At 50.0% G+C, this 11,359-nt stretch overlaps 1 protein-coding gene across 1 annotated transcript in view; it reads left to right on the top strand.

Moving 5' to 3' along the window:
* The first annotated feature begins 118 nt into the window (after positions 1–118).
* PPP2R2D (protein phosphatase 2 regulatory subunit Bdelta) overlaps positions 119–11,359 on the top strand; it is a 28,763-nt gene continuing 17,522 nt past the window's right edge. Inside the window, exons 1-2 of the mRNA XM_044659184.1 lie at positions 119–255; positions 384–494. Coding sequence (XP_044515119.1) covers positions 249–255; positions 384–494 — 118 coding nt within the window. The 5' untranslated portion in view covers positions 119–248. The remainder of the gene's footprint in view (positions 256–383; positions 495–11,359) is intronic.

The raw sequence follows: 11,359 nt of genomic DNA, 5'->3' as shown, positions 1-11,359 counted from the left end.
CGGTCAGAAGGAGGCGCCGGGGGCGTGCCCCGAAGGGGGCGGGGCCTAAGGCGGAGGGCGGTGACGCCATCGATCCGGGCGCCGGCTCGGGGCGCCATTTTGCGGGGGGAGGCGGCGCTCGGTCCCCGGCGGCGGGACAGGCGCGGGCGGAGCTGCAGGAGCCCAACCAGGGCCCCGCCGCCGCCGCCCAGCCCGGCCTGGCCCGGCTCCGGCTCCGGCCTCGGCCCCGACATCCCGGCCCGGCAGATATGGCAGGTGAGGCGCCGTGTCCCCGGGACCCCCCGCGGCCCCGGCCGTGACCCCCGCGTGACCCCGGCCCAGGCCTCCCCTAACCCAGCCGTACCTGTCCGGGACGCACTGACCCGGCGTGTGCTTGGTTGCAGGAGCCGGCGGCGGCGGCGGCGTGGGCGGCGGCCCAGCCGCGATGGGTGGCAGCGATGTGCAGTGGTGCTTCTCACAGGTGAAGGGCGCCATCGACGAGGACGTAGCCGAAGGTGAGCGAGCTTGGGGGACCGCCCAGGGAAGGGTCCGAGGGCGAGCCCAGGCCCTGGGGGGGACGCCCTAGGCTCACCCGGGGAAGACCCTTGAACGGCTCCCCGGGGAGGGGTGCCCCGCGGACCCCTCTTCCTTCTGAGAGCCGGGCTGCGGGCGTCGGGGCTGATCCCATCTTTGGGGCCAGTGGGCCCCCCCCTTCCTGTCCGACCTCCAAAAGGCAGTGCGGTGGAGGCAGCGGCGAGCTCTCTTCAGGAACGGTGTGCACGGCCGCTTCTCCCTGTCTCTCTTCCCCCGGAGGTCAGGTGCCCGAACTTGGGTCAGCCACAGAGTTGTCGGGTCCCGCCCTCTCCGCAGCTCCCAGCGGGGGCTCCGCCGCACGGGCCGGGGGTGGGGGGTAAAAAAAAAAAAAAAAAAAAATGGACGAACTCCCCCACGCCTTCTCGGGAAGTTCGCCCCCCCCCCCAGAACCCCTGGCGGGCGGGGCTGAGCGCATGTCACAGGCTGGGTGGCTGGGGGGACTGTTAGACTGGCTCCCCGGAGGGCCGGGGATGCCCGGAAGGAGCCCCCATTCCCGCGGGGCAGCAGGCGACTGACTCCCAAAAGGAGCAGCGGGGAGTGCCAAGGCTTGAGCCCGGCTGAGATGCAGGAGCTCCACTCAGGACGCGGGCCAAGGGAGGGAGGGATGCTCGAAGCTGGGAAGAACCTGAGGGCTCCGAGGTCGAGGTTGGGGAAAGGCCCTTCAGAGAAGGATTTCAGGGGGACAGTGCGAGCTTTGGGGGGCTCCCTGTGGAATGGGGGAGCAGGGGAGCCCCCCCAGCTGCTTGTGCTTGTGGAGGCAGAGAAGTGGGTGCACTCAGGCTGCTGGATTGGGGCTTGCCTTGGCAGTGACTGTAGAGAGGAGAGGATGAGCCAGGGGCCCCTCCCTTTAGGAGTGCTTCTGGCCCCAGGCAGATGCCCCTCCAGGTGTGCGGAGGCTCCTGTTTCCTAGAGCTCGCAGGGGTCATTTTTCAGGCAATGGCCTCCTGTTTTCCATACTTCAAGCTCCCCCCTGTCATTGGGGCTAGACAGAGAGCCTTGGGGAAGGGGCTTGGGCGCCCCTCTGGTTTCTCCTGCCTCCTCCTCCTGGTCTCCTCCCAGCTTGGCCCCATTCGAGAGGAGAGAAGGGGGCCGCATGCAGGTTAAGGAAAGGTGCCTGGGGCAAAGGGTGGGAATCTTTGCCCAGACCTTTCCCTGACCCCTTGGCGCTCTTGATCTGGACATCAGGCTGTCCTATGGCTCCTCCGCCTTCCTCTTCTTCCTCTCTTAGCCCTTGGCTTCCACCAGTGGGTGTCCTCCAGCCCTGCAGCTCACTTTCTCCTTTCTGATTCTGCCCTTTCTGCCTCCCAGAAAGGTGAGCCTCGCTGGGAACAGCCTCCGGTGACTGGAGATCTGACCTCTCTGGTCCATGTTGAACACGATCCATTTTTGTCACCGTTGTCATTGGCTGGCCCGATTCCATTCTTTTGGGCCCGGGGACTGGGCTGCCTTCTGTGATCCGAGGAAGGCTGCCGCTGGCCCCCACAGTGCCCAGGATCAAATCACGCTCTCAAGATGATGGAGGGAAGAACGTGCCCTAACCAAGATCCTGGGTCTCTGAGCTTCAGTTCACTCTTAAGTGATTCACTGTGGTGGGGGAAAAGCCCTTCGAGAGACTTTTAGATCCTCGTCGCCTTACGTTTGAGACTCTTACTTCTGCCTTGGAGTAGATACTAAGTATTAGTTCCGAGGCAGAAGACCAGAGAAGGCCAGGCAGCGGGCACCTAAGTGGCTTCTCCAGGGTCACGAGGCTCAGAAGTGTGTGAGGCCAGATCTGCCCCCAGGACGTGCCGGCTCCAGGCCCGGCTCTCCATCCATGGAGCCTCCTCACCTTCTCCAAATGAAAATCTCAAAATAACGGCAGTCTTCAGCGGGGTTGAGGAATCATCTTATTTTCCGTTGAGCATTCGTGAAACTAGCGGGCCTGATCTGCCTGTACAAGGATTGAAGGCTCCCTCGCACAGATGCAAGTGCCGGAAGGGGCTTGGAAGGGGCTTGGTCACCTCCGGAGAGAATCGGGTTTCCAGATCGACTGCTTTGTGGGACATTTGAGTCCCTGCTTTTGCATGGCTTTAGAAGGTTGGGAGCAGGCGGGTTCTTCTGTCTCATGACATGTGGGATTTGGGGCCTCCCCCCCAATTTACTTCCCTGCTCTGTGAGCTCTCTGGAAAAGCTCAGCGTCAGCACACAGGCGGCCCTTCAAGGAGAAGGATCTTGTCTTTAGACCAAATGTGGCTCCCAGCCGTGATCAGGCTGACCCTGGCCCTCTCCCATTTGGGGGAGTTTTCAGGAATGCCCCTCAGCCAGGTGGCCCTGACTTGCCAGCCAGAGAGAAACCTCGGGAAAGTCAGGGGATGAGGCAGCGTCTATCAGACATTGATGTTACGGGTGCGTTTTCAAGTCCTCTTAATGCCAAATTGCCTTTAAAAACAGGCTGCTTGGGGGCAGCTGGGTAGCTCAGTGGATTGAGAGTCAGGCCTAGAGACGGGAGGTCCTGGGTTCAAATTTGGCCTCAGACATTTCCCAGCTGTGTGACCCTGGGCAAGTCACTTGACCCCCATTGCCCACCCTTACCACTTCCACCTAGAAGCCAATACACAGAATTAAGGGTGTAAAAAAAATAAAATATATTTAAAAAAAAAAAAAAACAGGCCGCTGTGTGTGGTTGTTTTCAAGGAATGGAAGTTTGCTGTTCCTGGCATCAGTGTAGTCATTGGAGAGGGCACAGCAGAGGCCCTGATTCTTCTCTTTCCCTTGAACCTGGCAATTTGATTGTCCGAAGCTAAGCCAGCAATGGGGCAGGCAAGCCTCAGGCCAGCAGGATATGTGTCTAGTGAGTCCTTCTGGCAGGTTCTTCAAGTTTGAATTGAGGGTGGACTCGGGCTCTTGAGGTGCCCGAGTAGTACTGAGTCCACTTGTGCTCTGTCCATCTACCAGTTCACATTGCAGGTTTGGGACTGGCCCGGGAGATTGTCGTTCTGGGCAGTTTGGCTCTTTCGTGGCCTGCCTGGGGTCACCCAGCCCCCCCCGCATATCTGAGGCAGAGCTTTGGGCTCCAGAGGCCAGGCCTGCTGCTCCCCCTACACCACGGAAGTGCCAAAAGAAGGCAGGTGGCAGGGTTTGGAAGGAGGCCTGATTTCTTCTCTGTCCCGGGCTTGTCTCCACTCAGGTCGACAGACGTGGCCCTTTGGCTCGAGTTGGGACTTCCTTGTTCTTCGGGCATCTCCTGCTGTGGGGGCTCTCCTCAGAGGAGATGCCGTCCCCGATGGGTAAAGGGAGTTTCTAATGCTAAGGTCCCAGGTCCAAGCTCTGCCTTCTCCCTTTGGAATGGGCATCCCGACACAGTGTGACATTCGGGCTTCTTAGGTTCAGGCTGAGGTGGGGGCCGATCTGGACAAGGTTCCCCCCAAGCTTCCTGTCACACTTGCTCTGACGTGTCTTACGAGGTTTGGGGTGGGGGGGGGGGATTGGCCGTCTCCTTTTCTCCTGCCCCGTGGGGCCCGGCTTTCCTCCCTCCTCTGCTTTTGATGTGAAAGCACTTCGCTATTTCCGCCTTCCCATAGTTACAGTGTTCTGATTAAAAATGATAAAGACTGATATAAACATAGAAATTGGCATTTTCATTAAAGCCATGCTGATAGAGATAAAATCATTAGCCCACGCGCCTGTAAGTATTCAAGCTGCCTCCGCCATTTTTTACCTGTCGTATCGCCCGCGCCTGCTAGCTCAGAGAGCCCTTCAAAGTCACTTCCCCCCATTTAAAGCTGTCCCTCACCTTGAATACGTAATCCAAAACAGGAAACCCGTTGAACCATGGGAAATGTAGTTTTAAGGTCCCCACGTGTCCATAGAAAATATATATATATACACTTTTAAATGGCATCTTCCAATTCCAAATTTACAACAGTTAACAAAGGGCTTCGTGGTAGTCTCCTGGCAGCACTGGTGCCTCTACCTCCATTTTGCAGATGACGAAATGGCGCCCCAGGGAATACTTCAGTGCTTTGCCTAGACCAAGTCTGTTGACTCCTAGCTGGAGGCATGTGGTGGTAACTCCCCGCCACTGCTTTGAAATGGGACCGGTATCGTCCATTATTACTGTTTTTATTCCCACCCCCACTTTACATTAGAGGAAACCGAGGCTGAAAGCAGTGATCTGCCCAGGATCTCACAGCTGGAAACTGTCCAAGGGGGTCACAGAAAATACCAAGTGGTGTTTTGGATGGATTTCTGTTTGGTTTCCACCAAAAACTTGGAAGGAAAGAAAAATTTCTGTAAAAATTTCTGTATGAAGTTAAGCTGTGCTCAGACCAATGGGGATTCTTGGGGTAGGAGTAATGTTTGCAGCGTTTTGGGGGTGTAAAAGCTTTCTGCTTCCAGTTTATTTTTATCAGCTCCATTGACTATATGGAGAAGCTAGGCTTTGGTTTAGTCAAAAGGCTTTTTCAAGGTGTTGTCAATGTAATCACTGCTTGAGTATGTGCCGGGACCTCTTGGAGTCTCCCCCCCCCCCATTTACTTTATTTATTTGTTTGTTTGTTTTTATTTTTAAGCCCTTACCTTCCATCTTAGAGGCTCCAAGGCAGAAGAGTGGTAAGGGTAGGCAATGGGGGTTAGTGACTTGCCCAGGGTCACACAGCTGGGAAGTGTCTGAGGCCAGATTTGAACCCAGGACCTCCCATCTCTAGGCCTGGCTCTCCATCCACTGAGCTACCCAGCTGCCCCCTCCCATTTATGTTAGAGCCAAGTATACAATTCTCCTAAAACTTGGCCATTATCAAAACCCGAGTCTTTTACCTAAACAGCATTATTGGGTTTTATTAACAATTGTTCAGTCTGCAGAAATGCCGTTACTCCTTGGGGACCATTGCTTGTTGGGTCGGTCATCTTCCTTTGGTTCATTTTTTAAACTTGTCCCTTCTCTGCTTTCTTTCTTTCTTTTTTTTTTTTTTTAAACCCTTGTACTTCGTTGTATTGTCTCATAGGTGAAAGATTGGTAAGGGTGGGCAATGGGGGTCAAGTGACTTGCCCAGGGTCACACAGCTGGTAGGTGGCTGAGGCCAGGTTTGAACTTAGGACCTCCTGTCTCTGCTTTCTTTTTGAGTTCCAAAGTCTCTCCAGCTCTGCCGCCCCTGCCTCACCCCCTGAGAAGGCCACCGGAAAGCTGTCAGGATGTAGGCATGCAGGTCTCTCTTTCTGTTTTTCCCAGACCGACTGTCAGCATCATTTTTCCAACAGCATGTGCTAACGTTGTGTCTCTGGGTCACATTTGATCATTTCGGAGTATTCCAAACGTCATTATTTCATCTGTCTGGGGATCTGTTGTCATTGCTTTGGTGCACACGCACACGCCCATAGAAAACAAGGAGCCTAGTGGATAAATGGGACGTGTGTGACTGCTCTACAGCCCAGCAGGCCCTGGCTCTGCCTCTCCCTTTCCTCCAGCTTCCCCTATTCCTGAGACACATGTGAAATTAGGCCAATTAATAGCCCTCTGGTGCCCTCTGAGTGTTCAAGTGAAAAGAAGAGGCCATCAGTGTGGCAGACTTGATTGTTATCTTATTTTGAGAAACTGCCACTGCTAGCCCAGCCTTCAGCAGCCACCACCATCAGCGAGGCAGCAAGACCCTCCCGTGGGCAAAAAGACTATACCCCACCCCCTGCGAGGCTCAGATGGTGAGCATTTTGGCGGTGAAGCTGTGTGCCTGGGATTTTAGACCTAATACTATCACACACAACTACAGTGTAGTGTTAACAGTACTTTTACATGCACTGAGCAAGCCCAAAATGCATATACAACTTGCTTCATTGTGGTCTGGAACCGAACCCCCAACATCTCCAAAGTATTCCTACATGTGTGAGGTCCTGCAAAATGTAGTTCCACATTGGCCGTGTCACGCCACAGTCTGCACCAAAGAAGGACAGCATCGATCCTCGGGAGGCCTTTCATCGTACGGTGTTGCCGTTACAGCGCACAGTGACCAGGTTCTTCTCACAGCACTTTGCATCAGTTGGTGTACTGTGGCACAACTTGTTCGGCCATTCTCCAATTAAAGAGCACCTCAATTCTTTGCCACCACAGAGAGCTGCTAGCAACATTTTTTAAGTTTATTTTTAATTTTGAATATTTTCTCTAGTTACATATTTCATGTGCTTTCCCAAACCCTCCTTAGCCAACCCACAATTCCACTGGGTTTTACACATATCATTGATTAAGACCTAATTCCATATTATTGACAGTTGGACTAGAGTTATCGTTTAGCGTCTGCATCCCCAATAATGCCCCCATCAGCCCATGTGATCAGGCAGTTGCTTCTCTTCTGTGTTTCCGCTCCCACAGTTCTTCCTCTGAGTGTGGCTGGTTTTCTTTCTCACAAGTCCCTCAGCCTTGCTCTGGATCCTTGCATCACTAGCAACATTTTTAATGTACCTAAAGTTGTTTTTTCCTTTGATGTCTTTGGGATATAAACCTCGAAGCAATATAGCTGGGGCAAAGGATATGCAGTTTTATAGCCCTTTGAATGTAGTTCCAAATTCTTCCCCACGTTGGACCAGTTCACTACTCCACCAACAATTCGCTGGCGTGCCCATTTTCCCCTCATCCTCTATTTGTCATTTCTGATTGGTGCAGGCTGGTACTGCAGAGTTGTTCTAATTTGCGTTTTTCTAATCAGTAGTGAATTTAGAGCATTTTTCCATTTGACTCTGGATAGCTTTGATTTTTTTCGGAAAATTGCCTGTTCATATCCTTTGATCATCTACAAATTGGGTTGTATCTCATTTTGTAAGTTTGATTCAGTTCTTGAATATTTGAGAAATGAAGACTTTCTGCTTTTGCTTTGTCTGAGATCAAGATTATTATCCCCCCCTTCTTTACCTCAGCTGAAGAATAATAGTCTGTTACAACGCTTTATTTTTACCTCTCCCTCTGTGTCTTTCTGTTTTGGGTGTCTCTTGTAAACAATACATTATTGGATTTTAGTTTCTAAGCCTTTATACTATCTGCTTCCGTATTTTGCGTGAGCTCATTCTATTCACATTCTCAGTCATGATTTGTTGGTGTTCAGTTGTGTCTGACTCTGTGAACCCATTTGGGGTTTTCTTGGCAGAGATACTAGAGTGGTTTGCCGTTTCCTTCTCCAGATCATTTTATAGGTGAGGAAACTGAGGCAAACAGGATGAAGTGATTTGACCAGGGCCATACAGCTACCAGAAAGTGTCTCAAGACACTATTTGAACTCAGAAAGATAAGGCTTCCTGTCTAGGGGCCCAGCATTCTATCTGTTGCACCACTCAGCTGTGTCCCAGTTATGATGACTTAATTCTGTGTTTTCCTCTGTTTATTCTTCTCTTTTTATCTCGTCCCTCCTCAAGTCTGTTATTAACAAAGTTTAAGCATTGCCTCCCTCATTCCTCAACTAGAAAAATTCTTCCTTGTATATCTCTTCTATATGAGAAACCCCCCTCCCCTTTCCACCTCTCCCCACCTCTAACAGTGCATCCCTCTTTCTTATTTTTTTTAAAAGAGCATCCCAACATAATCAACTCCTTTTTTACTGCCCTTTTAATGTTAAAGTTCTTAGGATTTACATGTATCATTATGCCATATAGAATGTAAACACTTTAATCTTCTAGAATCCCTTATGATGATGCTTATATATTTACTTTTTTATGTTTCTCTTGAGTTTGTGTTTGAATGCCACATTTTCCTTTCAGCTCTAGTCTTTTCATCAGGAATGCTTTATGTCCTCAATTTAATTAAATATCCACTTTCCCCCTAAAGTCATTAGCTTTCAGTTCCCTAATTTTTATAAGTTCTTCAGTGAATTTTTGTATTTTTCTAGGTAGATGATTCTTGGTTGTAATCCTAGGTTGTTTGCCCTCTAGAATATTATATTCTAAGCCTTCTGCTCCTTTAATGAAGAAGCTACTAAATCTTGTGTTATCTTGACTGTGGCTCCATGATAATTGAATTGTTCCTTTCTGGCTGCTTGCAATATTTTCTCCTTTACCTGGGTGCTCTAGAACTTGGTTCTAATATTCATGAAAGTCTCTGTTTGGGGAGCTCACATGGTAGAGTCTTTCAATTTCTATTGTATCTTCTTCTGAGATATCAGGGCAGTTTTCTTTGACAATTTCTTGAACTATGACGTCAATACTCTTTTTTGATTATGGTTCTCACGTAGTCCAATAATTGTTAAATTACCTCTCCTCAATCTGTTTTCCATGTCAATTGTTTTTCTAATGAAATATTTCACATTTTCTTTTTTTTGTTTTGTTTTTACTTCATTTTATTGTTTCTTGATGCCTCACAGTCATTAGCTTTCAGGTGCCTAATTCTGATTTTTAAGTTCTTTTTTGGTAATAGTGAGTACATACATTCCCAATTCAGTACTTAACACTTTATAATGATTAATATAGTCATTTTGTATAATATAATTTTATTATCAATTGAGAAATTAATTAGCATTTCATGTTCATCTTTTTAGATGCCTGCAGTTTGAGCCAGAGCTAATGCATTTAATTGAACAGCAAAAGTCATTCCCCTTTAGTGATGACCAGTAGTTGTCTTGTGCAATGTTCATAGTGTGTGAGCAAAATATAAGTCATTGGTACAGAAGTGTGAAGGCATGAATAATGGATGGCTTCAGTTGTTCCAATATCTGCTAGTGGTTGCTCTCATCCAGAACAACAACAACTAACAAATGGCCTGCTTTAATGATGATTTCAGCTTCCAAAGGAATGTGTTCCAGTGGCTCCCTATCACCTGGGGTCAGATACCAAATGCTCTGTTGGGCATAGGCCCTACATGACCCAGCCCCTCCACAACAACCTCTGGCCAGGCCTGGAACACTCTCCCTCCTCCCTCTGGCTTCCGTTAAGTCCCAACTCAAATCCCCCCTCCTCCAGGAAGCCTCCCCAAGCCGCTCTTCTTTCCAATGCCTTCCTTTGTGCATCGTTTCCCATTCGTCCTGTTTAGAGCTTGTTTGTCCTTAGCTGTTTGTATGTCATCATCTCCATTAGCCTGGGAATTCCTTGAGGACAGGGACCATCTTTTGCCTCTTTTTGTATGCCTAGTACTTAGCTAGGGGGCCTGGCACACAGTAGGTGCTTAATAAATACTGGTTGGTAAAGTTTTATAATTGTAAAAAGTGATTAACTTCAGAAGATGAGGCTGGAGATGAATGGTAAGAATCACCAAAATGCTTCTACTTCCTCCTCTCCTTTTTTTAGTTATACTAAGGGATGGAAGAGAAAAAGAAGAGAGAGAATCAAGTAGGGACACTGATCACTGACCTGCTATAGATAAAGCTAAAAGACCCCAAGACACTTCTTAGCTGAGTGACCCTGGGCAAATCACTTAACCCCCATTGCTTAGCCTTTACTGCTCTTCTGCCTCGGAACCGATACACAGGATTGATTCTAAGATGGAAATAAGGGTTTAATAGAAAAAGAGGAAAAATATGTTCTTGTTGTGCTTCTGTATTCTTGGCCAAGGATGTTCCAAAAAGAATGTTGAAATGAACCAGATTATGAATAAGGAGATCAGGCGCTGCCCTTCTCCTCTTGAGGGGTACAAGGCCAGAATCACAGTATTCAAAGAGAGAGAAGGGCCATCCAGGCCAAATCCAGCTCAAGTAAGAATCTTCCCTACATACACCAAGCTCATGACTCCTCCTCTGCAGGAAGAGCTGCCTTGAAGGGGCCCCTACTTGCCTCTTTGGGCTGCCTAGTCCACTTGAGGTAGATCCCAACATGTGATTGCTCTTCCTTCAGGCCTCACCTTTGCACCATCTACTGTCATTTGTTTTTCTTCTCTCTTGGTCTAGACAGAACAAACTGAATCTCTTTCACTTAGAAGCCGTTCAGACTTTTGAAGGCAGCTATCAGACCCCCCTGGCTTTGACTTCCTGGCTTCCTCCGGCTGATTCCCACGTAGTATGGGTACACGCCTATTTACCATCTTTCTTGTCTTGTGTGCTCTCCAGATTCTGGCCTGCCTAAATGCCAAGCCCTGCCTGCGCCTGAATCTTACCTCCAGGGGTTTTTGTTCCTCTCCCAATCCCTTTAAACCCTGTCTCCTTATCTCACCCAGGCCAGAGTACAGGAGCTTCTCTACTCATAGGCCAGTTCCCAAGCTGATGAGCAGGAAGCTTTGACATCTTGTCTTGGAGCCGGGCTCCTTTGCTCTCCCCTTAGGAAGCCTGGGGTCTCATCGGTGGCCACGAGGGCTGGAGGCGAGTACTGCCATCCCCAGCCCGCTCTGCCTTTCATTAGGAAGCGCAAGCCAGGATTCACCTGGGAGCCTCCACTGACTAATGACATGTCCATGAGAGAACTTCCCCTCCCGGCCTTCATTTTCCAGCTGCGTAACAGGAGTGGATATGCGTCTAGGACACACTGCATAAGGCCCGGAAGGTACCTGGCTTGAAAGTGCTATATAAAAACTCCTCCCCATCATCTGTTGTTGTCTAGCCAAAACAGGCTGCCTGAAGAGGAGCCTGGGGCCCGAGGGAGAACGTGGCATGGTCCCACCGCAGCGTGCCCTGGTTAAGCCCCAGCTTGAGGATCACGGCCCGTCCCTATAAAGGATCTTGGGGGATATGAGGCAAGAACAAAGTCCATGGGGTACGGGGCACGTGATCGTCGACTCCCAGTAGTTAAAGGTCTGACTTGGGTTCTGCTAGGCTACAGAGGACAGAACGAGGAGGAAGGAGTTGACAGTTGGGAGCCATGTTTTGGGCCTGGGATAAGAGAAAACTTCCTAACAGTTAGGCCCAAGGGAAAG

Source organism: Gracilinanus agilis, chromosome 2, assembly GCF_016433145.1.
Source record: "Gracilinanus agilis isolate LMUSP501 chromosome 2, AgileGrace, whole genome shotgun sequence".
Classification (NCBI taxonomy): Eukaryota; Metazoa; Chordata; class Mammalia; order Didelphimorphia; family Didelphidae; genus Gracilinanus; species Gracilinanus agilis.
The sequence above is the reverse complement of the archived record's forward strand: the minus strand, read 5'-3'. Positions and strand labels throughout refer to the sequence as shown.